This window comes from Rousettus aegyptiacus, unplaced genomic scaffold (genome assembly GCF_014176215.1).
Source record: "Rousettus aegyptiacus isolate mRouAeg1 unplaced genomic scaffold, mRouAeg1.p scaffold_m13_p_14, whole genome shotgun sequence".
Classification (NCBI taxonomy): domain Eukaryota; kingdom Metazoa; phylum Chordata; class Mammalia; order Chiroptera; family Pteropodidae; genus Rousettus; species Rousettus aegyptiacus.
In genome coordinates, this window is record NW_023416289.1 from 8,026,794 (window position 1) to 8,054,676 (window position 27,883).

The 27,883-nt window shown below is 50.2% G+C and overlaps 1 protein-coding gene across 4 annotated transcripts; it reads left to right on the forward strand.

Moving 5' to 3' along the window:
- Positions 1-4,661: 4,661 nt before the first annotated feature.
- Positions 4,662-27,404, forward strand: ADGRG5 (adhesion G protein-coupled receptor G5). Of its 4 annotated transcripts, XR_001597672.2 has the most exons (13): positions 4,662-4,801; positions 16,152-16,253; positions 16,484-16,562; positions 17,211-17,367; positions 17,968-18,084; positions 18,727-18,843; positions 20,302-20,454; positions 21,172-21,293; positions 21,553-21,821; positions 23,955-24,072; positions 24,759-25,036; positions 25,390-25,562; positions 26,371-27,404. XR_001597672.2 is itself a non-coding variant. In XM_016151460.2 (12 exons), exons 2-12 carry the CDS (start codon positions 16,190-16,192, stop codon positions 25,488-25,490), a joined length of 1,575 nt encoding a protein of 524 aa, XP_016006946.2. In that variant the 5' UTR covers positions 4,662-4,801; positions 16,152-16,189; the 3' UTR covers positions 25,491-27,403. The 4 variants fall into 4 exon arrangements, 3 of the variants coding, with proteins under 3 accessions (XP_016006946.2, XP_016006967.2, XP_016006953.2); XM_016151460.2 differs by having other exon boundaries at positions 25,390-27,403; XM_016151481.2 differs by lacking the exon at positions 4,662-4,801 and adding an exon at positions 8,204-9,311 and having other exon boundaries at positions 25,390-27,404.
- Positions 27,405-27,883: the final 479 nt, after the last annotated feature.

Consider the following 27,883-nt stretch of genomic DNA (forward strand, 5'->3'; position numbering starts at 1 on the left):
GGCCAAGGGAGGGCCAAGGGAGGGCCGCGGAGTCTCCTCCTCCCTCCCGGGGGGAGGGGAGGGACGGGAGAGGGAAGAGACGGCGGGGCGGGGGCGGTGGGGCCTCGGGCAAGCTGCGGCCGGGCTGTGACCCCGGCCCTCGGAGATGCCGGCGTGGGGGCGCCCGCCTAACTTTGGCGCCAGGGGCGCAGGCTGGGTCGGTGGACTCTGCTACTGAGCCGGTGGGACCCCGACAGAAACTCCACCCCCGCATGGGGCCGAGGGTGGGGGTACGGCGGGGCCCAGCTTTCCCGCCTCAGGTTTCCCGAGCGCCAACGACATACTAGGCACTCCGCAGCAGACGTGGGCGCCGCCAGTCCCGGGCTCAGCGCGTGGAGCGTGCGTACTTTTGTTAACTGCTTTCTGCTTAATGTCAGCTCTGCCACCGAGTGGACGTGGCGCAGCAAGTCTCTGCCCTTCACTGGGCCTCAGTTTCCCGTTTGTACAACGAAAGGGTTAACCAAAGTAACCTCACGCGTGTTAAGAAACGCGGTGGGCCCTTGGCCCGCCAGGAGGAGATGTTCTCCGATGTATAGTGGTGGTTCCTGCCCCCTGCAGGGCCGGAGCCCATCGCCAGGACGCGTGGTCCAAGGGCATTTATGGTAATGCGCCCCTACTTGTTCCCGGACGCTTTTGGACTTCCTCTCTTGGGAATAGAGTGTCTGCAGTTTTGGCGGGAGGGGCTGGAACAGACTCTGGGAGGGCCTCTTACCACATCCTGTACCCTAGAAGGCAGAGCGAAGTGGATCTATCTACAGAGAGGACCAAACATTTACAGAGATAGTGGAGGAAACCTGGCTGGATTGGGACTTCATCTCGAAGAACAAACTAAAAACGATGAAGCTAAATTAGTTTTAACCCACGATTAATAATATTTAGATTATTGTTGTAACCATGCACGCATTATAATAATCAAAGAATTGACCCTTTGCGACATGAGGGTCATTTTTGCAAAAACATTTGATGGTTTCAAACTCAGCTGTCACTCTGAATCCTTTGATGGTCACATACATAGTCCTCTCTGGAAGGTCTCAGTCATTTCTGTTACAGAAGTTCTCTGTGGTCTGCCGCCGCTCCATGGTGTTACGCTCTGTGGTGTTACTCCCATAAACTTCATGAAATCCCACACTTTTTGCAAGATTTGCAGTTTCACTTGCCTTCATTTGCTTTGTATTTGCATGGCTAAATGTTGGTAGCACCTGGCAGTCAGAGACTGATTTTGGTCCGGATATGTGGTGTTTGAGAGGGGACTAATCTATACATTTTGCAGGGGCTGTCCTGGCTTACTCTGCACCTTGGACTTGTGAGATTCAGATGTGGAAAACTCAGAGGACCAGGATGTCCCCATTTTAAAGCTGGGGGAATGCTCACCAAGGCTGTTGGCTCAGACATACCCAAAGTCTCACGGCCACTAGGGGCAGCCATGGACCAAGAGCCCAGAGTTCCTAGAGTTTTCAGAGGTGGGGTAGGCATGCTGGAAGTGGAGGAGGCTGAGTTGATGGTGAACCTAATGCCAGTTGGGTCCTCTCGCTTAAAAGAGGAAGCAAAGATATTGTCCTAGGAGTGTCTCTTGCAGGGATGAGGTGGGAGAGCCACCCACTCTTGGAACTGAGACGGGCGCTGACCGTAGGCTTGGCAGTTCGCATGAATTATCTGTTTTATATCAGCTCTGTGAGGTGGGTGGTTTTAACACCATCTCGTAGTGAGAAAAAAGTAAAGATCTGAAGTCAAGTGACAGACCCTGGATTTTACAGCTGGGAGGGCTCAGAGCCCAGATCTGATTGGATTTTACCATTGTCACTGCTGTTCCTGAAAGCACACCTCCAAGCAGCCCTCTGGATGCAGTGCGAATCTGGTGTCAGCCCCCCAGGGACCCCCAAGCGGTTTCCCTCCCCTTCTCTGCACAGCGGGGTGTTTGATTGAGGCCGGGTCAGTATTTCCCACATTTCAGCAGTTCTCTGTCCTGTATCTGCCGCCACTTTTTGCTATCAACACATAGCAATTGTGCCATTGTTTACCTAGTGTTTTTTTTTAAAAATCATTTCACTTTTTAGAACATTCATATATTGTAGGAATAGGAAATCTGTATCAGTTGGCATAAATAGAAGAAAATCATAAAAATAAATATGCAAACAAACATCGTTAATCTAGCTAGAAACTTTTTGTTAAAAGGGACATAGTATGTACACACATGTTCATGGCAGCGTCATTTACAATTGTCAAAAGGTAGAAGGAACCCAAGTGTCTGTCGGTGGACAAATGGTTAAACAAAATGTGGTCTTTACAATCCAAGGCATATTATTCAGCCTTAAAAAAGAAGGAAATTCTGATACACGCTACAGCACGGATGAACCTTGAAGACATTATGCAAAGTGAAATGAGCCAGTCACAAAGGACAAATATTGTATGATTCCACTTACGTGAGGTACCTAGAGCAGTCAAATCCAGACAGAAAACGGAATGGTGGTTTCTGGGGATTGGAGGAGAGGAAATGGGGAGTTAGTGTTTAACGGAGTTTCGGTTTGGGAATATGGAAAAATTCTGGAGCTGGATGGTGGTGACGGTTGCATAGCAATGTGAATATGCTTAATACCACTGAACTGTACACTTAAAAATAGTTAAAATGGTCAACTTCATGTTATGCATGTTTTGCCACAATAAAAAGTCATTAAAAATAATATTTCTCATTTCTATGTCTAATAAATTTTGAGGAATTTAAAAAAAGACATAAGGAAGTGGTAGAGAAGGGTTAGAGATAATTGAACTCTAAACTTAGGCTTCTCCTGTATAAGTGGGCTTGAGAAAAGTAAATGACTTTTTCAATGTGTGACTCCGTTTACCTAACATCCTGTGTGTGTGGGGGGGGGGTCCCACTTACTCTCTCGTAGATCACTGGTGTGAGTAGCTCCCATGCGTGGCTCTCCCAGGGTGGAAAGTAGGTGGTGGCTGAACAAGGGACTGGCATGCTTCATAAAGCCCAAACATCTGGAACGTGTTATAGGGGAGTTGGAGGCAGGGAAGGCTTCCCAAAGGAGGCAGGAGCCCTGAGGGATGGAGAGGAGCTAGAGCGCCGCCCAAGTTCAAGTGTGTATCACAGCTGGACAGAGCCAGTTCTGCACATCCAGAACTGGGTGTAATTAGAAGTTTGATGGGGCTGGACCGTGAAGGCAATAGGGAGCCACTGCTGCCTTTTGAGCTGGGAAGTGTCTTGGCAGAGAGTTCTAGGATCTGGAATGAAGGCCTCGGTAACCAGCAACCCAGCTGAGGTGGGGGCCCAGTGAAGCTGGCACGGATCCAGGATGGAAGAAAATAGAGGGGCTTCTGGGTGAGCAGGGCCTCTTTTCTGGCCCTGAGAGGAGCTGCCTGGCCTCACCCACAGCCTGGGAGGAGGGCTGCTGGTGTGGAAGCCCTAGAGATGGATAGGAGACCTCAGGAAGGAAGGGCCTGGGGGTCAAAGTCTGGGTGGTGGTGGTTCCAGAAAATCAAGTGCAGAGAAGGGCAAAGGCTTACTCAAGCCACCCAGCGGAAATGTGGTCGAGGGGTCAGGACACAGGTGCACAGGGGGCCCTGCAAAGCCTTTGCACTGTGTGTGTGTGGGCTGAGCTCCCAGAAGTCTCCTTGCCCTCCAAAGATAAGCTCCCCTCCCCTTTCCCACAGAGGCCACCTCAGCTTCTTGTGGGCTGTACTTGGGCTAATGCTGGAAGGTCCCTGGGGTGGGAGCAGAAAAGAGAACCATGTTGAGACCTATCTTCTTTCTTTTCTGTGGCTGTACCTTCGCCCCACCCCTGAGGGTAAGAGATCACTTTTCTGAGTCAGAGTTTTCCCAGGGAGTCTGGATGGGGCCCAGACAAAAGAGAGCATCCTGTCTCCCCACCAACACACACAGACACCTTCTTAGCGTTCTGTGGATATTGCGGCTGGTGTAGCACAGGCTTGTCCAGACCCCCGGTTCCCGGAGAAGCTGGCCGGCCTTCCAGCCCCGTTGTTTGGGCCACCTTTTCCGAGTTTTGCCCCAGTCAGTCCCTTCTTCAGAAGGCTCTGCTACCGGGTAACTCTGTGCCCAGCCCTTGTTCCCTCCAGGCCTCGGGTTCCCCATCCATAAAACATCAGGCCTTTTGGAGCACTTCCCGTGACTTTGCAGCATTGCCTTTGTAAGCCCCTCCATACCCCATGAGGCGGTGCTGTCATTATCTTCATTTTACAGAGGGGAAACAGGGTCCAGTTTCAGTCCCTTGCCCAAAGTCACCAGCCCATAATGGTGGGCCTGGTATTTGAACCCAGCCAGCCCGCCCCAGGCCTTGCTCGAAGTCCTTGCCATCATCAATCTCCTTGATCGTCAGGTCAGGCAGGGATCATTCTCCCTTTCCTACAGATGGGGAAACTGAGGCCCAGAGAGGCGACATGTCTTGCCCAAGGGTGCAGAACCCAGATGGGTCTTGACCTCATGTGGGCCAGCCCTCCTCGCGCTCTCCGCACTGACGCCAAGCACCTCTGACTGCAACCGGCCCGCGCTTTGAGATCAAGGGGTGAGCTGGGTGTGGCCGTCAGCTCAGAGGAAGCACGAAGCCTGCTGTGGGTCAAAGAAGAAGCGAAGTGAAAGTGTGGCGTGCGGGCATGGGGTGAAGAGAACAGAGATAAGCGGAGGGGTGCGTGGGCGTGGGGCGGACGGAGCAGAGGGGCTGAGGCAGCGCACGCATTCCCGACTTCCCCTTCTTCCTGCAGTCGGCAGCAGGACGGCGGAGAGACGGCAGCGGCTTCACAGGTCAGCCCCTCTGGGCCTCTCCATTCCCCCCGCTCGCCCCCAGTTCTCTGTCCTTCTGCCCCGGGGTTCCTCAGCAGGCACTGAACATGCCTCTGCCCAGGCGGGTGCAGGGCGGGGAACAGAGAGCTGGGGACCCACCTTCATTCCCTTCGCCAGTTTCTATGTTCCTGGTGGCAACTTCAAATCTTGGGGAATGTAGAGATCTATGTTTTTGGAAAAAGGCAATTCAAAGTAAGGAGTGGTTAGGTGCTGGGTTCAAATCTTAGTTTGCCCATGTGGCCTGGGGCAAGTCATTGGACCCTTTTTTTTTCTGGACCTCAGTTTCCTCATCTGTAAAAAGTGGCTAGTCCAGCAACTTGCACCTCGGGTGACAGAGATGAGGCCTGGTACGGAGTTTGTACTGAGCGGATTGACACAGGCGCAGTCCCTCTCAGAGCCACCTGGACTGGAGCCTGGGGACAGTGTGTCTTGGGGGAGTGGCTCTGGTGCTGGCTTGCTCTCAGATGCCTCGTTGGGCTTTGTGGTGGCCTCCCTTTCCCTACCTGAGAAATGGGCTAAGAATGGCACCTGTCAGGGTTTTCCTACAGGGACCACAGGGTCGGTCCTCACCCAGGCCTGGGCGAGGCCAGAGACGGGGCTCCGGCCTGCTTTTGGCAGGAGCAGCTATGTGGGAGGGGCAGGTGGGGCCGCCTGCAGGCCCTGGTGCCGCTGGGGAGAGCGCAGGCTTCGGGGTGCATGGTCAGCTCCGGGAGGAAGGCAGGGATTCCCAAATCTGGAGCCCAGAGGTATTTCTGGCCTGAGACTTTGAGTCAGGCCATGATTACTGTGACCCACAGAAATGGTTGTTTGAGTTTCTCTCCCTGGGAAATAGGTCTCTGTGGACTCAGAGGGGTCACGGTGCTTGCCCGGTATCACGGCCCAGGCATTGAACACCAGGAGTGGTGATCACATCGCAGCTTCCAAAGGCTGTGTTCTGCATTCTGAACATCTCCTTATCTCTCCGCTGGCTTAGACAAGATCTTACTTGTCCACACAGCCGCCCAGCCACCTTCGGGAGGCTGCCTTGCAGACCAGAGAGCATCTGACTTGGAGTATGAAGCCCTGGGCCTGAGTCCCGGCTTGACCACTGGGTTGCTATAGAACCCCAGGCACACTGCGGCATGATACTCAGTTTCCCCTGGGTCAACTGGAACCGTTTCGGAAGTCGAGTCAGGGAATCCTGTTTCCTAAGGGCCCTACATAACGAATGTCAGGGTGATGGGTGATGGCCAAGGGGATGGGGGAAGGATAGGTGGGTGGCCTCTCGAGGGATGGCGACGGGGATGTTGGAGCCTGCAAGCGGAAGTGAAGATGGTGGTTCGCTCCTGGGGAAGCGGGCGGAAACCACAGCTTCTACTTGGAGTGCCTGGAGAGGCATCACTTCCGCTTCGTCCCTCCGTTTCTGTCTGGCACCCGGCTTTAGGGTCCAGACCCTGGAGTTCAAATCCACACCACCTCCCGGGCCTCAGCTTCCCCATTCGCACTGTGAGAGGGTGGACAAGATGACCCAAGATCCTCAGTTTTCTCACCTGAAGCATTTCAAGTGGTTTCATTGGATAACTTTCTTTCAAACCTTTTCCCCCCGTCATCTCCTCTCTGAGGTTCTAAGAGATTAGGTGAATTGCCCAAGGTAATGCAGCCAAATAAATAACAAAGTAGTCTATAAATAAGAACCCCGTACTCTATGGCTCCAAAGTCTCTATTCTCTTTTAAAATAAATGCATATGTTAATAAATAGTGTTAAGACAAATGGGTGACCACCAGGAAAAAAATTGAACCCTTATCTCACAGCGTACCCCAGGATCCATGCAAAGTGGATCGGAGATTCCAATGTAAAAAATGAAACCTGGAAAGTACTGGAAGAAGCTTAGGAGAATTCCTGCATAATGTTGGAGGGGGGAAGGCCTTTCTAGCTATGACTCAAAATCCAGAAGCCCAAAGAGAAAAATCCTGGTGATTTTTATTACATAAAAAAAATTGTATATACTTCCCCATGGCAGAAAGACCGTTTGTAATGTCAAAAGGCGAATGACGACCTAAGAAAAATATTTGCAAGTCAAATGACGGACAAAAAAACTAATTTTCTTATTAGGCGGAGTGTTTCTGGAAGTTGATAAGGGAAAGTCTAACCCAATAAAAAAAAGAGGGGTGGCGTGCAGATGATGGACTTGAACATGTGGGAAATGATGCAAACACAGCTGCACTGTTTGTAAGAGCGAAAGACTGGAACCCACAAAGCGCTCTGAACAGAGGACCGGTTACGTGAATTACGGTTTATCCCTCAACAGTCGACTGTGCAGCTGTCAAAAAACGGCGGGAGCTCAGGGTACTGTTATGGAAAGCGCTCCAGGATGTATTTTCAAGTGAAGAAAGCAAAGTGCAGAACAGTATGCGGAATGTGCTGCTTTAAAAAAAATAATAAGACGGGGGAAATCGTACTTGCTTATATATCCATACTGAAGAAATTCAGGAAGATACAGAACAGGCTGATAGTGGTGGTTACCTGGGGGTGCCTGACTAGGGACCCAGGGCTTGAGTGACACAGGAGGCATGAATACTTAGCGTTTTTATCTTTTTACATTTATTTATTGTTTATATTTGAAAGATATACATCTCTAAACTATCTGAAGAGTAGATAAAAATTGAGACGTGTCTAACATATATGGTGACGCTGGAAAGTACAGACCCCAAAACAAATGGGCCCATAATCTCACTCCCAGAAGTGACCACTGCTTATGCCTCGATGTGCGTATCTGAGATTTTGCATATATAAGAATGCGATTTTTCAAATAAGCATTGGGTTACATTGTTCTGCAACATGCTTTTTGTTTTTCGAAGCAATATGTCATTAGTATTTTTTCCATAATGATACATGGTCATTCAGAGCATAAAAAAAATCCTAAGCATTAAAAATTTTGTTTTTCTGTTGTGAAAGTAATACATGCTTGTTGTAGAAAATTCAAAAAATACAGAAAACATAAAAATGAAAGTTAAAAAAACCTCTTTCCCCTCAAAACATCAATATTTTGATGACTAGATATCCTCATGGCTTAAATATGCATATAGACATAATTAATTTTTAATAGTGAAATGGCTGTTTACTGTATTGTAACTTTTAATTTTGAAAAAAGTGATCAATTCACAGGAGGTTGCAAAAAAAGTAGTAGTGTGGAAAGGTTTTGAATATGCTTTACCCAATTCTCTCCAGGGTTAATATCTTGCATACCACAATATCAAAACCAGACAATTGTCTTTGGTGCGATATACAAATTTTATTCAGATTTTGTCAATTTTGTGCAAACTCATTTGTGTGTGTATGTGTTTGTGTGTGTGTGTGTGTGTGCGTGTGCGTGCGTGCGTGTGTGTGTGTGTGTGTGTGTGTGTAGTAGTAGTAGTAGTTCTATGAAATTTTATAGCGCGTAATTCTTGTAACCAAAACCATGATCAAGATACAGAACTGTTTCATCACGACTCGGTTCCCTTGTGCTGTATCTTTGCAGACACACACCCTTCCTTCCTAACCCTAGGCGACTACTAACTAACCTGTTCTCCCTCTCTATAATTTTGTTATTTCAAGAACGTTACTTAAATTGAATCAAACAGTTGCAAATTTTGAGATTGGCTTTTTTTGGGGGGTGGGGGAAGGTCAGCATAATTCCCTGGAGACCCATCCAAGTTGTGTGTATCAATAGTTTTTAAAAATTGCTGACTTGTATTTCATGGTGTGGATGTACCCTGGTTTGTTTAACCATTCACCCACTGAATACATTGAGATCATTTCCGGTTTTGGGCTGTTGTGAACAAAGCTTCCACTATGCAGGTGTTTGTGTGAACGTGAGTTTTTATTTCTCTGGGATGGATGCCCAAAAGTGCGATGGCTGGATCACATGCAGGTGCATGTTTAGTTTTATAAGAAGCTGCCAAACTGTTTTCCAAAACGGCATTGAACTGGAATTTATTTAATTATTCCTCTATTGATAGACATTTACATAGTTTTCTATTTTTCTTTATGATTAACAATGGTAGTATAAATATCTTTCTATGTATATATATGTTCCTGGCTTGCCTTATTATTTCCATAGGATACATTCATAAAAAGGGGTTTCCTGAGTCTGAGGATATTTAAAATGAAAAGTTCGTACATATTGCTAACCAATTCCGTTGGAAAGATTAGACTCTTTATGTACCCACGGGGAGTGGAATATGCCTATCTTTCAGTGGGTGCTGTCGTATTTCAGATCTTTGCAAACTCAGTGGTAAAACAAATTCAATCCATACGTTTAATTAGTTCTCTCTGCTGCCACCGTCGTATGTATACAGTCACGCGCACATGTGTATCACAGTCAAGATATAGAATGTGTCTATCATCAAGAAAAGTTGCCTTGTGTCTTTTGAAGTCAAGAGCTTCTCCCCAGTCCCTGGCAGAAATCTGTTTTCTAACATTATGGTTTTGACTTTTCTGGAGGATCATGTAAGTGAAGTCCTATGGTTTTTGTGTGGATGGATGTTTTCATTTTTCTTTAGAAAATATGTAGAAGTGGAATTGCTGGTTGTATGGTTAGTGTATCTTGAACTTTGTAAGAAACTGCCGAACCGTTTTCAAAGTGGCTGCCCCATTTTCCATTGCCTCCAGCAACGGATGAGAGTTCGGGCTGTTCTATATCCTTAGTAACACTTGGTAGTATCAGTCATTTTGATTCTAGCGGTTCTAGAAGGCGTCTACTGATATCGTGGTTTTTATTTGCCTTTCTCTAATGACTAATGACGTTGAGCATATTTTCGTGTACATATTTGTCATCTATATATCTTTTTGGGGTTTATTTGGTTTTTATTGGGTTGCTTGTTTTCTTATTTAGTTGTAAAAATCCTTAATATAGCCCAGATACAAGTTTTTAAAAAGTCAGATATACGTTGGCGGATACTATCTCCCAGTCTATGACCCGTATTCTCATTCTTTTAACAGTGACCCACAGAGATTAGAAGTTAAAAATTCTGACAAAAGCTAATTTATCATTTTTTTCTTTTATGGGTAATATTAGGTGTTATTTCTAAGAATCTTCGCCTCACCCAAAAGTAGAATAACTTTCTCTTTTGTTTTTTTTCTAGAAGTTTTATATTTTGTTTTGATACGTCAATCTACGATCCATTTTGAGTTAAATTTGTTATATGCCACAAGGTATGGATTGAAGTTTTTTTAAAAAATTTTTTTGGCACAGAATATTCGATTGTTCCAGAATCATTTGTTGAAAAGACTATCTTCTTTCCGCCAAACTACCTTCGCATCTTTGTCAAAAATCAATTTATCATATTTATCTGGGTGTATTTTTGGACTCTCTTTTATTCCATTCATCTCCATGCCAGTAACACAGTATTTTGATTACTGTAGCTTTATCGTAAGCCTTGAGACCAGGTAGTGTGAGTTCTCCAATTTTGTTTTTCTTTTTCAAAATTGTTTTGACTACTCTAAATCCTTGAATTTTCCATATAAATTTTAGAATCAGCTTGTCAATTTCTATAAAATATCCTACAGGAATTTGAATTTGAATTTGATTTGATTTGATCATGGGTATATTGGTCTGTAGTTTTCTTATAATGTCTCTAACTGTTTTGGGTGCTACAGTAATATTGGCATAAAATGAATTTGGAAGCATTCCTGCCTCTTTTACTTTCTTAAGGGATATGTTTAGAATGTTATTATTTCTTTCTTTGTCTTTTATTTTTTGGAAGAGTTTTTGTAGAATTGGTGTTATCCTTTGCTTAATTGTTTGGAAGTATTAACTGGTGAAGCCATTTAGGGCTAATGCTTTCTTTGTGGGAATGTCTTTAAACTACAAATTTAATTACTTTAATAAATAAAGGACTACTCATATTATCTATTTATTTTTGAGTAAGCTTTGGTAGGTGGTGTCTTTCAATGAATCTTTCCATTTCATCTAAGCTATGTACTTTATTGGCATAAATCGTTACTGTTATTCCTTTGTCTTTTAAATAACTGTAGGTTCTGTAGTGACAGCTTCTCTTTCATTGTTGATATTGGTAATTGTGCATTCCACTTTTTTTTTTTCAATCATTCTGGCTAGAGATTTATCAATTTTATTAATCTTTTCAAATAACCACATTTTTGGTTTCATTGATTTTCCTCTATTATTTTTGCATTTTCTATTTCATTGATTTTCTTCCTTCTGCTTACTTTGTGCTTAATTTGCTCTTCGTTTTATACTTTATTAAGATGGAAGTTTAGATCACAGACTTGAAATCCCTCATCCTTTCTAATATAATCATTTAATGCTATAATTTTTTCTCTAAGCATCGCTTTAGCTGATATGATATGATATCCACAAATATATGTTGTGTTTTCATTTTTATTAAGTTGAAAATATTTTATAATTTCCCTTGTGATTTTGGCTTACCTAATAATATGTTAATTTCAAAATATTTGGGGGATTTTTCCAGGCATCTGTGTTATCGATTTCTAGTTTAATTCTTCTTGTGATAAAACATACTTTGGAAAGAATGTCTATTTTGCTGTTTTTGGTTAGAGTGTTCTATAAATATCAATAAAATCAAGTTACTTGATAGTGTAGTTTATCTCTTCTATGTCCAATTTTTGCCTATTTGTTCTATCAATTACTAAGAGAATAATATTACATTCTGCAACTATAATTGTTGATTTGCCTATTTCTCTTTTCAGTTCTAACAATTTCTGCTTTATGTTTTTGAAGCTCTGTTATAAGGTACATATATATTTGAGACTTTTTTTTTTGATGAATTGATCCTGTTAGCTTTATATAATCTTTATCATGGCAATAATATTCCTTATCTTAGAGTTTACTTTTTCTATTAATACAACTATTCTGTTTTACTTATGATTGATATTTAATTTATTGGTGTCTTTATATTTAATATGTGTTTCTTGTAGACAGTACATAGTTGGGTCTTGCTTTTATAATCCAGCCTGACAATCTCTGCCTTTTAATTGAAGTATTTAAAACACTTATATTTCATGTAACTCTCTCTCTATATATAATTGAATTAAAATCTACCATCTTTCTCTCCTGCCTTTTGTGCTATTTTTGTGGTATCTTTTTACTGCTACATATATTATGATCCCTATAATATACTGCTACTATTTTTACATTAGACAGATATGAAAACCAAAGAAATTTATTTTATATTTGACACATTTTTTAACAGTTCCAACAGTTTTCGCTTCTTTGTATAGGTCCAGATTTCCACGTGATGTAATTTTCCTTCTGCTCTAAGAACTGCTTTTAATATTTCTTTTAGTGTGTGTCTGCTGGCTATGAATTCTCTAAGCCGTTGCTCATCTGAAAAAGTCTTTATTTTGTCTTGACTTAAAAAAGATATTTTAAAGAATTCTAGATTGACAGGTCTTTCTTGAGAGATCTGGCGGTGCCATCTTCCGGCTTGTGTAGTTTCTGACAAGAAGTCTGCTGTAGTCCTTATCTTTTATCTTCTGTATACAGTGTTCCTTTTTTCTCTAGCTGCCTTCGAGATTTTCTCTTAATCCCTGGTTTTGCAGCAGTTTGACTTCGTGTGTCCAGAGGTGTTTTTTCTTTGTATTTATTTCATTGAGTTTTGCTGAATTTCTTGGATCTGTGGTTTGTTGTCTCCCATTAATTTTGAAAATTTTCCAGTCATTCCCTCTTCAAATATGTCTTCTCTGTTCTTTCTTCTCCATCTGAGACTCCAATTACTTGGTTATTAGACCATTTGCTCTTGCCCCACAGTTCTTGGGTATTCGTTTTTTTATTTTCACTCTTCTTACTCTTTGTGTTTCAATTTGGATAATTTATATCGCTCTGTCTTCAGGTTCACTGATTACTTTGTTCCGACTGGGTTGCTGGTAAGTCTATTGAAGAAATTCTTTATCACTGGTATTGAGTTGTTCATTTCTACTTGACTCTTCTTAATGGTTTCTATTGCTCTCCTGAAATATCCTATCTGTTCTTGGAAGCACACCTTTATCACTACATCTTTTAACATATTCATCATAGTTATCTTAAAGTCTCTATTTGATATTTTCAACATTTTGGCCATCTCTGGGTCTGGTTCTGTTGACTCTTTTATCTCTTCACAATGGGTCTTTTCTTTTTCTTGATTTTGTGTGTGTGATAATCTTTGACTGAGTAGTAGACATTGTGTCTAAAAGAACAGTAGTAAGTGAGGTAAATTATATTTATACCTAGAAATGGTCATTTTTCTTATGTTATGGTCTTAGCATAGGCCATCGAGTCAATCTAGTCTTAGATTATTTGGGTTTAGGTTGTGCTGTTGCAATAGTTACCTTCTGTGCAACACAAGCTTCAAATTTCTCCAGGGGTGGACTGCCACTATTTTGTGCTTAGTGTAAGACCTCAAGTCTCATGAGGGCTTTCTCGGTATTGCTGTTGACTCTCAGTTTTGCATGCATACAGCACAGAGAGAATCTCGCCTTGTGTTCTAGCCCCTCTGCCAGTGGTAGAGTGCTGTGACTCGTTACTTGGTGCAAGGTTTGTGGGTTCTTGGTTCCTCTTCTCTAACCTCAGTTTTAGGCAGCCTTGTACCGGAGTCCCAGGAGTGAGGCTTTCTTAGCTTTTCTGATTCTCCTCCAGTGACTGAAAGTGACTGAAAGTCACTAAAAGTCTTTGCCTTTTATTCAGAGCAGGTGCTAGAGCACAGGCGGACTTCCTGTTCTTCACCCTCATGGAAGCCAAGCTCTGTTTGGTACTGGTGGAAGAGTCTTGGGTGTGAGTGAGGTTTCTGTTTTTTTTTCTGCAGCAGCAGCAGTGGCGGGAGCGGCAGCAGCAGCAGCAGCAGCAGCAGCAGCAGCTCTCTGCTTTATATTAGTGCAAAATCCTGGGCACTAGTGGGTTTTCTGTTCCTTGCCAGTGGCAGATGGCGTTTGCCTAGTGTTAGCGCAGAGTTGGTGGTAGGTGGGTTTTGCATCATCTGTACACAATGAGTTTCTCCATCAGAAGCAGCAGACCTTTGCCTGATAGCAGGTCAGGGACCTGTGGGGTAAGGGTCTCACATCAGAAGATGGCTGGGGTGTAGATGTCTGTCTCTAGTAGCAGCCAATCACCGCCTTGTACTCACGCATGGCCCAGACCTCAGACGGCTTTTCCAGGTCCTCCTGCTCCACCTTCAAACCTTGGCAGGTCCTGTGGGAGCTCTCTAAGGTCTCTGCCCCACCCTAGTCATTCTCATGTGCACCCAATAGAAAACTGTGGGAAGACACAGACTCCCTTTGTATCTGGGGCTCCCAGGGGTTCTAAATTGTCATGCTAGTTTACATGCGGCCTTTAAGAGTTCATTAAGATATCGGCTCTTTTCTTCTGCTTTTGTGGCCAGTATCTCTTTCTCGGGTGTTCTGTAGAAGGTGAACCAGTTCATCTTTGAAGGGCTTATGGGCTGTTGGAAATCAGTTTGCTTTGTGACTTCTGCTCTCTAAAGGGCTCAAAAATTAATTTTGTATGTTATTTGGCTTTTTCCATTGTCATGATGGGAATGATGTTCTCTTGTGGCTCTCTACATTGTAAACAGAGGTCTAAATCATTTTAATATGATTTTTACACAATTAAAAAAATAAATCTCCCATTCAATGTTTTCATTATGACTATATAAATTCTATTCCTTATTAAGTCAATTTGTGTAGCAAGATTACATTTTCTTTCTTGTACAACTTGGGTTTTCTGAAATTAATCGTTGGTTTTTGTTTTTCAGTCTCGAGCTTTTTCTAGGGCATTTCTCAAAATAATTTTCTTTAGATGTTTAAACCTGTCAGATAGTCGATACCTTCTCTTCCTCCTTCTTTTATTTTTTGAGACCTCTCCCCTGGAGCCTTCCTTTCTCATGCTGCCTTCTGGACAGGACGTACCTTTGTCCTGACGCCTAACCATCTGCCTGGGCCCTCTCTTCACACACTTTCTGAAGCGTGTGCTCCTCCGGTGGGGTTTCCTGTCGCCTACGCCTTCTTTCATGATTTCTTCCCTCATTTTGTAGGATCGCATCTTCCAGCAGCTTTCTGAGACAGGGGGGATACGTTTTAAAATACCTCGTGATTCTCGGTTGACCATTCACCGTTAAGGGTGGTGAAGCGCCGCAAACTTAATTGGTTGGCAGGGCCGGGTGATGGGCGAAACTTCACTCTAAGCCTGGTCCTGGCCATTTCGTGGAGGACCGCCGGAGCATCAGGAACGATAGCACGCTGCACAGCACGCTGTTCTCGGAATGGTCAGCGCTTCCGAGAAGAATTTCCTTTTGCCTGGGGCATCGTCACCCTAGCTGCGGAAGTCTTCTGGAAGCTGAGAGGAGGAGGTGGTGGGGAGAGGGCCGTGGCTTCATTTTCCTATACTAGAATGGCACCCTTCCCTGGCCCTAGGGTTCTCTACGTGCACCGTCTCCAAGGAGTGAATTTTGTGTGGGGTGGCGTGGAGGTATCAGGGTGAGGAGGAAGGCTGCTGGATGGCTCAGGTACCAGGGGAGATCTGGGGATCAAGGTGGTCCTTTTAAAGACTCAACAATCGCCTGTTTTCAGCCTCGCCCTCCATCAGACCCTCAGAGGTTCCTGGTGCCTCCAGTTCTCAAGCGCTTCTAAGGGCGTGAGGCATGAACTAGTGGGCTTTCCCCCCTCCCCTCCACCTCTCTCTCCACTACAGGCGCTGGGGTTCGACTTTTAAGATCTGCTAAATTTGTCACAAGGCGGCCACCTGTCGTGTGGCCTCCCAAGTTTTGCCGACATCACTCGTCTGCTGTCGCCTTCTTTCCCATTGTTCTGACTTTGTTGCTTGGTGTCTGTTTTATTCACCGGCTCTCGTTTTAGGGGAGTTTCAAGGGGTGACATAAATTTGCTGTCTTTAAGCAGCAGTTCATTAATTCATTTTAAAGCTGACAAAAATGCGGGCGGAGAGCGCCAGATCGTTGCCCGAAGTCACATGGCAGGTTAACGAAAGGGATGGACAGGGCTCCATGTTGCTTTTCCCAAGCGACTTCCCCCTGGGTGAGGTTGGGGCCCTGGGGAAGCCTCCCAGAGGGACTGTTTTTGAGGAGGCTGGAGTGACTCAGGCAGAGCTGCTAATGGCAGGTATTATTAAATGGTCAAGGATTCAGGGGTCACAGAGACCTGGCTTCAGACAGCCTCAAGCAAAGCAAGGTCTCGTGCTCTCTGACCGCCAGTTTCCTCATCTGCGAAGTGCAGGGCCGATGAGGATCAGATAATGTGCTCTCTGTCCCACCCTCGAGACAACCAGACACCAAGAAGTGAGCGGTCGCCCTTTGATCATGTGGTGACACACGCGTTTTTTTCCAGCGTGGGAGGTGGTTCTGGGAGGAGACCTGACCCCGGACATGGATGGCTGTGTGGTGCTATTCCTCTGCCTGCTTCTCGTGACTTCTCAGCGTGGGACAGCAGGTGAGAGGGCTCTGCTGGGCTGCAGGGACGATCCTAGCCCAGGCCCCTGGCTGTGATATGAGACGGGGGGGGGGAGGCCTCAGCCGAGGGAGTTGAAAGGGGGCGCTTAGGCCGCCTGGGACAGTGGCGAGGTGAACGAGCAGTCTCAGGCGTGGAAACCCCAGAGGGCGTGGGGCTGGGGGCTCGCTGTGGACAGAGGCCGAGGTGGGGATCTGACTCACTTCCCGCAGAGGCATCCCAAGAATCCTTGAGATGGATGCGAAGAATGGAGACGGCGGCCGTAGAACAAGACTCGACTTCTTTTGTTGAGTGAGTTGTGGGTCCGTTCTTGCCTGACTCAAATCAGTGGTGCCTCCCACCCCGAGCTTGCACCATGAAATCAGTGGTTCAGGGTTGGTCTAGTGTAGACTATTAATGCATTTATTCAACACACATTTATTGAGTTCCTACTGGGTGCCTGACATTAGGCTCTGGAGAGGCAGGGTAGACATGCCTCTCTGCCCTCATCAAGGTTACTGTTTGATTTAACCATGGATAACATGAAACCAGGTGCAGAATCGCAGGTCTCTGCATGTTTCTTGGAAGGGCTCCAAAACTCAGATCGGGCATTCCAGGGTCTGTGACCCAAAGGCCAAGCAGCTCTGGATGAGAGGCGAATGCTGATGATTGGCCAGGGAAGCGTGGGGACTATAGAGCATTTCACTCAGTCAGCAGGAGTGGGCCAGGAAGGCTTCCTGGAGGAGGTGTCAACAAACTGGGAATTGAACAAGAGTTAGTCAGGAGAAGGGGATGAGAGGGGTGGGGAGGTAAGAATGTGCCTAGGACACTGTGTGAGCAAAGGTCCAGGGGTCATAGTGACAGGGGTAAGAGATGGGGGAGGTCCTGCCTTCCCAGGCCATCTGGAGCCCCTCTTGCTCTACCCCTATTTGGGGCTCTGGTCATCTCTCTTGCCCTCAGGCTCATCCGTGGTCTGGAGAGGAGGCTGCTGGAGGTCAACTTCAAGGGTCACAACCTCACCTTGCAGACATCCATCATTCAGACGCTGGTCTTCAAGTTGGGCTGCGACTTCGCCGGCCTCTCACTGTATAGTGCCGCCCTGGAGCGGGTCTCCCAGGTCAGAAGCGACTAAGGGATGGGGGGGGGGGGGTGGCTAGTGCCTCCACCTCAGAGATTCTCCAGGGGTTAAGATCTGGCTCCACTGCCCGCTTCACCCTTTCGCCTGGGCTTTGCCATAATAGCTGAGACTCACGAAATGGGGCCGATGTTCTTCAGGCGAGTGACAGAAATGGGCGTGCTTTGTGGTCCCTCTAGGTCAGCATTCCCTTCCGGTGTCCCCCTTCCTGCCTTTGCCGGCCCGTGGGGGTGGGGGGTGGCAGTGGGGGAGGCCAGGGAATCTGTGTTCCTTTGAGGACCTCGGGGTGATTTCTCCTGGATGCCTGTGTGCTGGGGGCTGAGATGCTCCATCCGCTGGGGTGCAGCTGGGTGGGGTAAACACCCAAATCCAAGGCTGGAGCAGCTGCAGGGAAAGCCCGGATCTCAGGAAGTTTGGATGGTGGCGCAGCCTGGGAGGCGGGTTCTTCAGGTGGAGGTCCTGAGGAAGGAAATCCTGGGGTGAGGCTGGAAGGGCTTCACAGGGAGTGGGAGCCAAGGAAGGTGTCGGGGCTGGTCTGGAGGCCTCGAACGCCAGGCTCAGCCTACCTCTTGCCCTCCACAGGCGCAGGCCCAGCATGCCATGCAGTTTCCAGCTGAGCTGACCCAGGAGGCCTGTAGGACCCGCCCCCGGGAGCTGCGTCTTATCTGCATCTACTTCTTCACTGCCCATTTTTTCCAGGTCAGCACCATGGTGGGCCCTGGAGGGCAGGAGCTGGCCACTTCCTGGGGGGCACCGCAGGCATCCACGCCACCTCCTGGACTCTGGGTGGGGACCAGCACCTGCGAGTCCAGCCCCCGGTGCAACCTTAGCCAGCCATTGCCCCTCTCTGGGCTTCGGTTGAAGCAGAGTGGCTGGAGGCACAATTACAATGCGCCAATGAGACCTGAGAACCCTGCCAGGTATGTGCATGTCCCTGGGCGGGAGTCGGACAAGGTCAAAAGATTCCTGTCCTCAGAGAACTCGCTATCTTGACAGTAAGACCAGAACCCGAAAGACTTAATTTTAGCTAGATTACAACCAGAGAGATACAAAGTGATGAGTGGGTCAGGCCAGGGGGGCCTCTGGAGAAGGTGCCTTTTAACCTCGGCTTTGAAAGTGAGTTGGGATAGCGGTAAAGTGGGGGGTACGAGGCTGGAACGCCTCAAACGGACGGGAACTGGAGCAGCGGGGTGGAGAGAGGACAGTTCTCCAGGTGGAGAGGGCAGCATATGCCACTCGATGTCATCCAGGGAGCAGGCGCTGGAGAAGGGGGGCTCTGGGACCTCCTCCAGGGTCTCCCCTTGTCCCCTCCAGTCAGCCCTTCTCCCGTCGCCCTTCCAGAATGACATCAACGCATCTCTGCTCAATAACTACGTCCTGGGGGCACAGCTGGGCCGTGAACACGTGAAGAACCTCAGCAAGCCGATCAACATTAGCTTCTGGCACAACCAAAGCCTGGTACTGTGAGGGTGCCCACTGCCGCCCCGCCCCTGCCCCCTTATGGCTGTCCTGTCGAGCATGGGTTTGACCACACTCAAACCTGGGGAACCGTCTTGGAAACAAACTGTTTTAAATTCATCGCTTTGGAAATTCCTGCTAGAGAAATAAGAGACGCTTTTACGCACTGCATTATCCAGCCTGCTTTAAGTTGCAAGTGATAGAAAACCAACTCCAGCCAATGTAAGCATGGAAGGGAATTTACTGGCTCATGTAAATAAAACTCCCGGGGCTTCAGGCACGGCTGGGTCCAGGGGCTAGTACGAGGCCATAACGGCTCTGTGGAGGCTCTGAGGAAGGAAAGCCGGGGTGAGGCTGGGAGGGTCTCTCCATCTTTCAGCGATGGTCTTCTGCCTTGGCTCTCTACCCTGTGGCGAGAGGGCAGCTGAAGAGCTGGACCTCTTTCGCCTCTTCTCAGCAGGCTCCTGCTCACACTGCAAACCGGAATGGAACCCTAACGGTCCAGCAGGGTCACGTGTCCACCCCTAAATCATCACTGTGCCCGGGGGTGCGGAATGTGTGGATTGTCCAGGCTTGGGTCACATGGCCCAGGGACCAGGCTGGATTCGTCGGAGGTGGGGGTGGGTCCTCAAGGGAAGTGTAGATGTGGATGCCAGACGAAGAGCAAAGGGCCGCGGGGTGGGCCCGAGCCCTGAGGCCGGTGCTCGTCTGTCCCTGACGTCCCGAAGAGCCCGGAGCCTTTGCGCTCGGGCCCTATCTTCCCATCAGCCTCTCCTGTCCACTTCCGTTTCATCATCGTCATCGTCATCACCCTTCCCTGTCACTCCTCTGGGCCTTTGCCTCTGCAGCTCCCCGTCACCTGGCATGTCCTTGCTCCACTTCTGTTGCAATCCGAGGTGTCCTCTAAGGCCTCAGGGCCCCAGTCGTCCCTTCCCTCCTCAGGACTCCTCTACTCCCCTTTCCATGGTTTTCCATGACACTTCCTGGTGCCATAGCCACCACCTGTCCACCCACACGGCTTACCTTCAGGGTTGTCTGTGGATGAATCTCTCTCTCCCACACTGGGAAGGGTCTGGATCATTATCACGCCCCACAGGTAGAATGGGAAAGGGGACATTTAATTACAGAGCAGCTCTCGTGCCGGCCAGAGTTGGGCACTCAAGGATCCTCCTTGCCTTTAATTTTTCTACCACCCTTATGACTTGGTATAAATGATCCCATTTTGCAAATGAATCAACCGAGGCTCAGAGCCCTGCAACTTGCCCAGGTCCCTCTGAGTCCCTGTGAAAGTGGGGCTAGAATCCGGGTCCGCCTGACGGCAAGGCCCAGCCAGCACCTGGAAAAATATCGACAGGATGCAGTCGAGTCACCTTAGACCTCCAGTTTCCAGACCTTGACCCGTGGCCCTCCCCTGCACCCCTCGGATGCACCCGACTCCACTCCAGCATCTCCCCTTAGGAAGGCTACACGGTGAACTGTGTCTTCTGGAAGGAGGGAGCCAGCAAGCACCGCTGGGGGGTCTGGAGCCCTGAGGGCTGCCGCACGGAGCAGCCCTCGCCCACCCAGGTGCTCTGCCGCTGCAACCACCTCAGCTACTTTGCCGTTCTCATGGTATGTGGGGGCCAGAGCTGCAGAAGGTCCCATGCCTAGGACAGAGGAGGAGGGGGAAGGCTGGTGCAAGGGACAGGAAATCCTACTGAGATGGGCTTGGTGGGGAGGAAGGAAGCTTATGGGCTTGTGTTCCTGAAAAGGCTGGGTTGGGCTTCAGGCATGGCTTACTCCAGGGGTTCAGTACCGCCGAGACAGGCCTCTATCTCCGTTTCTCAGTTGTGCTGGCTCCGTGCGGGTTTAGCCCTCAGGCTGGATCTCCCCATGAATCATACCACGGCTGCCAGCACTTCCAGGCTCAGGTCCTACTAGCTTTTAGGCCAGTAGAATGGGAGCATCTCTTACTCAATTCTGCCAGCCAAAGTCTTGCAACCGAATCCTATCAACCCAGTGTGTTACATACACATCCCTTGACCAATCGCTCCGGACAGGAGCAGGGAGAGTTCCGACAGGCCAGGCCTGGTGCACCTGTCCACGCAGAGGGAGGAGTGGTGTGTCTGCCTAGAGGGTGAGGGAGGGGAGGTTCTCACAAAGAGGGGGAGACTGGAGTTGAGAGCAGGGGAAAAGCCACTGTGTCTGTGGCAGCTTTTTTCCAGCCAGGACCGTGGTGCGGATTGTGGGGCAAGGGAGCATGGAGCTGAGGTCGGGCACGTCTCTGACTGAGCCTGGGTGGGGACCATTGCTGTGCATCCAGCCTCCAGCCACGCTCTCCTCCCACAGCAACTGTCCCAAGCCCCCATCCCTGCGGGGCTGCTGGCGCCTCTCACCTACATCTCCTTGGTGGGCTGCAGCATCTCCGTCACGGCCTCCCTGCTCACCATCCTGCTTAACTGTCATGCCAGGTAGTCCCCCGCACCGGTGCCGGGCCTGCCCAGCCACTGCTGCTCAGCACCCCCGCTTTCTTACTTGGTCCCCCAGAGTGGGGAGGGTTCTCCAGAAGGTGGAGTCCAAGTGGCAGGAGCCCAGCCTCACTGAGTGGATGCTGCTGGGTCCCTACCCCCTCTGGACCTGTGTCCTTGTCATTGAGTGTCTATGAGCCCAGGGGGTGCTGCTGCCTGGCTGATGACCCTGGACCACAGAGGGCCTTGCTCTCGCCCACAGGAAGCAAAATGACTCCATAACACACATCCACATGAACTTGCATGCCTCCGTGCTGCTCCTGAATGCCACCTTCCTGTTGAGTTCTGCACTGTCCATGCCCTCCGTGCCCGGGGCAGCATGCACGGCGCTGGCCGCCGTCCTGCACTTTGCACTGCTCAGCTGCCTCACCTGGATGGCCATCGAAGGCTTCAACCTCTACCTTCTCCTTGTGCGTGTCTACAATGTCTACATTCACAGATATGTGCTCAAGCTCTGCGCAGTTGGCTGGGGTAAGCACAGCCTCCCTCCCCTCTTGCTTCCTGAGACTTCCGGCTGGACAGGGTATCTGCTTCTTTCTCCTCCTTCTCTTCATTCTCATCTCAGTGGCCACTGCCAAGACCACTGGTCATCATCCCTGCCAACAGCCACCACCGCTTCCTACATTACTGTTCTTATCATCACTTCCACTTCCAAAACCTCCACCACCATCACCTCCACCACCACCATCACCTCCATCACCACCACTTTCAACACCACCATGACCTCCATCACCATCACCTCCATCGCCACCATCACCTCTATCATCATGACCTCCATCACCATCACCTCCATCACCATCACCTCCAACACCGCCATCACCTCCACCACCATCACCTCCATCACCATCACCATCACCACCATCACCTCCATCACCATCACCTCCACCACCATCACCTCCATCACCATCACCTCCATCACCATCACCTCCATCATCATCACCTCCATCACCATCACCACCATCACCTCCACCACCATCACCTCCAACACCGCCATCACCTCCATCACCATCACCTCCATCACCACCACTTTCAACACCACCATGACCTCCATCACCATCACCTCCATCACCATCACCTCCATCACCATCACCTCCATCACCATCACCTCCATCACCATCACCTCCATCACCATCACCACCATCACCTCCATCACCATCACCATCACCACCATCACCTCCATCACCATCACCTCCACCACCATCACCTCCATCACCATCACCTCCATCACCATCACCTCCATCACCATCACCTCCATCACCATCACCTCCATCACCATCACCACCATCACCTCCACCACCATCACCTCCACCACCATCACCTCCATCACCATCACCTCCACCACCATCACCCCACACCATCACCTCCCGCCCAGCACCGCTAGCACAACCGCACCCCAGCACACCATCACAGCCCCAACACCACCAGCACCGCCATCACCATCACGCCCACACAGCACCTCCATCACCATCACCTCCATCACCACACCACCATCACCTCCACCACCATCACCTCCATCACCATCACCACCATCACCTCCATCACCATCACCTCCATCACCATCACCTCCATCACCATCACCTCCATCACCATCACCACCATCACCTCCACCACCATCACCTCCACCACCATCACCTCCATCACCATCACCACCATCACCTCCATCACCATCACCACCATCACCTCCACCACCATCACCTCCATCACCATCACCTCCACCACCAGCACACCACACCTCCAGCACCATCACCCACCACCAGCACCTCCATCACCATCACCCACCACCATCACTCCATCACATCACCTCCATCCACCATCACAGCCCACCATCACCCTCCATCACCATCACCTCCATCACCATCACCCTCCATCACCATCACCTCCATCACCATCACCTCCATCACCATCACCATCACCATCACCACCACACCTCCAATCACCATCACCAACAGCACACAGACCGCCAGCACCGCAGCACCGCCAACCACCACCACCGCCAGCACAAGAACCGCCACCACCAGCCACCGCCAGCACCAGCAATTCACATCATCATCACCTCCATCACCATCACCACCATCACCTCCATCACCATCACCATCACCACCATCACCTCCATCACCATCACCTCCATCACCACCATCACCTCCATCACCACCACCATCATCACCTCCACCACCATCACCTCCAACACCATCACTACATCCCCACCACCACCTTCTTCATCCTCTTCTTCACCACCATCTTCGGTACCACCATCATTATTATCTCTATCACAGTCCTAATTTTCCTTTTTATTATCTGTTTCCTCCTCAGTTTCCCAACCCTGTCTCATATTAGCTCCCGGCCACCACCTCCTGCATGTGATTACTACTGCTGCCACCACTGTCCCACCCCAGAGCCCTCACTCACGTCACCTTGGAGAACAACCTTCTCTAAGACCACCAGGCCAATTCCTCTGAAGCTGAATCACAAGGGCTGGGGGCTCAGGACACTCTTTTCCCTACCCCACTTGCCCAGTGGAATTCTGTCTTGGCAGCCCCGGGGACCCATGACCAGCCCATCCCTGAGGCCTCCTGGCAGGTGCTGAGCCTCTATCCCGCTCCACAGGGGTCCCAGCCTTCTTGGTGCTGCTCCTCCTTGCTGTGAAGAGCTCAGCTTACGGCCGTCATGTGATCCCGCTCTCCGACAGCCAGGGAAATGGCACGGGCTTCCAGAACGCGTCCCTGTGAGTGTGCACAGGGCTGCGGCAGGCTCCTTGCCAGAGTGTCCTGTAGGCAGAGCACTGGCTGTGGGCAGAGCCATCCCTGCTAGACAGTGAGCTGGCAATGAAAAGGGATGATCCGTGACCACACTCATGAACTTGAATGCAGTCCCAAAATAATGTTCAGTGACCCTTGTGACTGCAGTGGCAGGAGCCTGAGCAGGTGATTGTGGCAGTTAGGGGTACAGGCTCTGGGCCCAGACCACGGGGCTTCAAGTGACACCTTTGCCTCTTACTAGTGCATGCTCCTAAGCTAGAGCCTCAGTTTCCCCAACTTTAGATGGGGGATGATTACATACCTACCTCTGAAGGTCATCAAGAGAATGAAATAGGTTAATCCACAGAAAGCACGTGACACAGTGTCTGACTGGGTAAAAGGTAGTACCTGTTATGGAGGTGTCTTGGGGAGGCAAAGGGCTGGAAACGGGGCATGCAGGGGCTGCAGGCAGGGGGTCAAGGTGGCAGGTGGGTCCTGTTGTGGTGGCCTGGCTGGACCCAGGACTTCACCATATGTACAGTAAGCAAGAAACAACAGGTCTGAGCTGGGAGACTGGACCGGGTTCAAGAGGCGGTCCAGAGGCCCAGGAGCCAGTGGCTCCCCCTGGCCTTGGGAGCCACACCGGCCTCGGCACTTCGCATTTCCCCTGCAGATGCTGGGTGCGGAGCCCTGCGGTGCACGGCGTCCTGGTCATGGGCTATGGTGGCCTCACATCCCTTTTCAACCTGGTGGTGCTGGCCTGGGCGCTGCGGGTCTTACACAAACTGAAGGCCCAGAAGAAGCCGCCGGGTGCCCGGGCCTGCCGGGACACTGTCACCGTGCTGGGCCTCACCGTGCTGCTGGGCACCTCCTGGGCCTTGGCCTTCTTCTCCTTCGGCGTCTTCCTGCTGCCCCAGCTCTTCCTCTTCACCATCTTCAACTCGCTCTATGGTGGGTCCTGCGCGTGGCCTGGAGGAAGCCACGGGCGTTGTGCGCAGCTGGCAGGTGCTTACTGCTGTTCAGGTCGGGGGCGGAAATCCAGCCCCCTGACAAGCCGCTCCGGGGCTGCATCCGTGCAGGGGCACCGCCTCGCGCTGTGCACGAAGGCAGCCTCTGGGCTAGCGGCGGCTGGGCCCTCCTGCTCCTATGCTCTGCCCCTCCGGCCTCCAACAGTAAGGGATGCTGAGAATCACTCCTGGGCCTCAGGGAGGCCCAGTTCACCCCATCCAAAGAGGTCCCCGGATGCTGGGAGAGGCCTCACGCCGCCCCTGTGATGCGCCTACTGACCAGCCTTTTGCTTGCAGGTTTCTTCCTCTTCCTGTGGATCTGCATCCAGAGGTGCCGCTCGGAGGCTGAGGTGGAGGCGGAGATGGAGGCCTTCAGCTCCTCCCAGACGACGCAGTAGTGAGCTTCCTGGCCCGGAGCAGCTAGCCTCTCCGGCTGCCTGCAGCCAAGGCTCCAGCTTCCACTAGAGAAGGTAGACACCAGAGGCTGCTGTACCCTCCAGGGAGGCTTTCCACCTGCATGGGTTCTCCAGGCCCAGAGGGCAAGGTTTGCTTGGCCTTGAATGGCATTCTGCTCCGGGGGAGGTCCGACCCCACTGGGGACAGCAAGCTTCACCCTGGTGTCTGGACCTAGCTGGCCAGCCAAGCTTATGGGCAGAGCACTGGCCTGGGAGCCAGGAGGCCATGTTTTAAGGACTGGCTCTGAGTCCTACTGTATGACCTTGGACCTATGGCAGATGGCTTTGGTTCTGCCTAGTCCAAGAGCTTTGTGAAGCCGAATAAGACCAGGGAGGAGAGTCACAGTGGGCCGCATTAACTCCACCTGCCTGCTAGGAGTGGGGTTCCCACCATCCTGCCGGGCTCTGCCACCTTCCTCTGGGCCCAGTGCTTAGAGACCTGCCCAGCGTCTGAGACCTTACCAGCCTATGCCCAGATCCTCCAATCTAATTTATGATGACCCCCAATTCCAAGGCCACCTTGCTCAAAGGTCAGAAAGTCCAGTTTTTCCTCAGAGGCTCCTCTTCCCTCCAGTGCTCCCAAGACGTCGTAGGCCACTTAGGTGGCCGGGTCCCTGGGACTTCCAGGGATGGGAGGGGATCACCTCTTTCCCCACCGCCTGAGCCAGTTGAGCTTCAGTGACCTGGCTACTTGATGATTGTGCAGAAGTGCATTTCCTGTGGTAGGCATGAGGGTGTGGGTTCTAAAGGCGGAGAATCACTGCGGGGCTTAACCTGTCTGTCGGATTTAGTGAAAGACTCACGAAGCCAGAGCTTTTTCCAGGCTGCACACCAGGGGGCGCTGCCGGCCTGTGCTCAGAGGCTATCGGCTCCAAAACGGTGTCTGGAAATGCTGCGATCCCTTGCCTGTGGACTTGACACCCCAGATGGAGAGGCCCTGCCTCCAGGACTGCACCTGCTGAGCGACTGGCAGGAAGAATGCCAGAACTGTTTATACGGCCGGCCGTTTCTCTCTTTCCCCAACACAGCTGCCTCCTCTGGCTCTTGGGATCTGGTGCTCTGGGCACTAGAGCAGTGGACTGGAGCAGGCTCTCAGGGCCCCTCTCCAGACCGGCAGACAGATGTTAATGACCCTGAACGGCACAGGGAGGGAGTTGGAGGTGGATCCCTTTTGTTATGCCCTCTGTTCATTTCTTGGTGCAAAGAGGTCTTCGCTCTGTGAGGAGTGGTACAGGACTGCCCAGGCTCAAATGCCCGCTCTGCCCTCGCTAGCTATATGTGGACAATCCACTCGACCTCTCTGTGCCTTAGTTTCCCCATCGGTAAATAAGGGCAATAGTAGTACTTATTTTGAAGGTTAAATAAAACAATTTATATAAAGAGGCTTAGCACAGCGTAAGTGTTCAATAAATCATTTATTTTTATTATTATCACTAGTATTTTTACTGTTATTACTAGCAGTGCCAGCTGAGTCTCAGAGGCCAATCCGACTAAGCCCCAGGGCTGCTCGACATCACAGGCCCAGCACCTCGCTGGGCACATTCTGCTCCCCCTGGGCTTGGCTGCCTTCCCCCTGCACCCACCTTCCGCAGAGTGCTCTCTATTCAGCTTTGCTGGCCTTCGCCGGCTTAGGAATATTCCCCACACAGTGCAGCCTCCACGCTGCTGCCGCGTGTCCCCCGATTTCTCAGTCCTCTGTTCTCTTTAAATTCCTTATGCTGCTCATTTACCACGTCTTTCACGAGATGTCCCCAATTTCCCCACAGAGAAAGTGTCTTTCACATTGCAACTCCAGGCAGAGTGTCCCCCAACCTCTATCAATAGGTGATGTGAGCCCCCAGCCAAGTCCCCCTGGTTTAGCCCAGCCTTGACTTATATGTACCAGGCTCCTCAGGCCTCGGGGTGGGCCCCCAGGCTAATGAGGGTGCCAGGGGATCATGGAAACCTCCAGCCTCTGTCTCAGGCAGCCCTGGGATGCGTCGGCAGCCAGGCGAAGCAGGGCCTTGCCCGGGACCTCCCTCCTCGCCCCCAGCCCAGGCCTGGCCGCTTAGACCTCACCAAGCCCAAGGCTACCCAGGGGAGGATGTGGCTATGGTGACACGAAATGGGTCTGGTGGTTCCAGGAAGTGCCCCAAGCACGTGGCCCTGAGCCCCATTGGGGTCCAGGCTCTGGGCTGGGGCCACTTCCTGGAAATGCCCAGCCTAGATGTGGGGGCGAGGATGAGGGACATCAAGCAAGCTGGGACTCCCTGCCCTCCCCTCACTGCCAACAGGGTCCTGGCTACCCTGGCTGGGCCCTCACAGGGGTCTCCACACTAGCAGGAAGATGCAGCAGG

Bases quoted from the DNA above. Each gene is read 5' to 3' on its own strand.
- ADGRG5 (XM_016151460.2), top strand. From the start codon at position 16,190: ATGGATGGCTGTGTGGTGCTATTCCTCTGCCTGCTTCTCGTGACTTCT. The intron at 20,455-21,171 runs GTATGTGGGGGC...CTCCTCCCACAG, and splicing joins GCTACTTTGCCGTTCTCATG to CAACTGTCCCAAGCCCCCAT. The intron at 24,073-24,758 runs GTGAGTGTGCAC...TTTCCCCTGCAG, and splicing joins GGCTTCCAGAACGCGTCCCT to ATGCTGGGTGCGGAGCCCTG.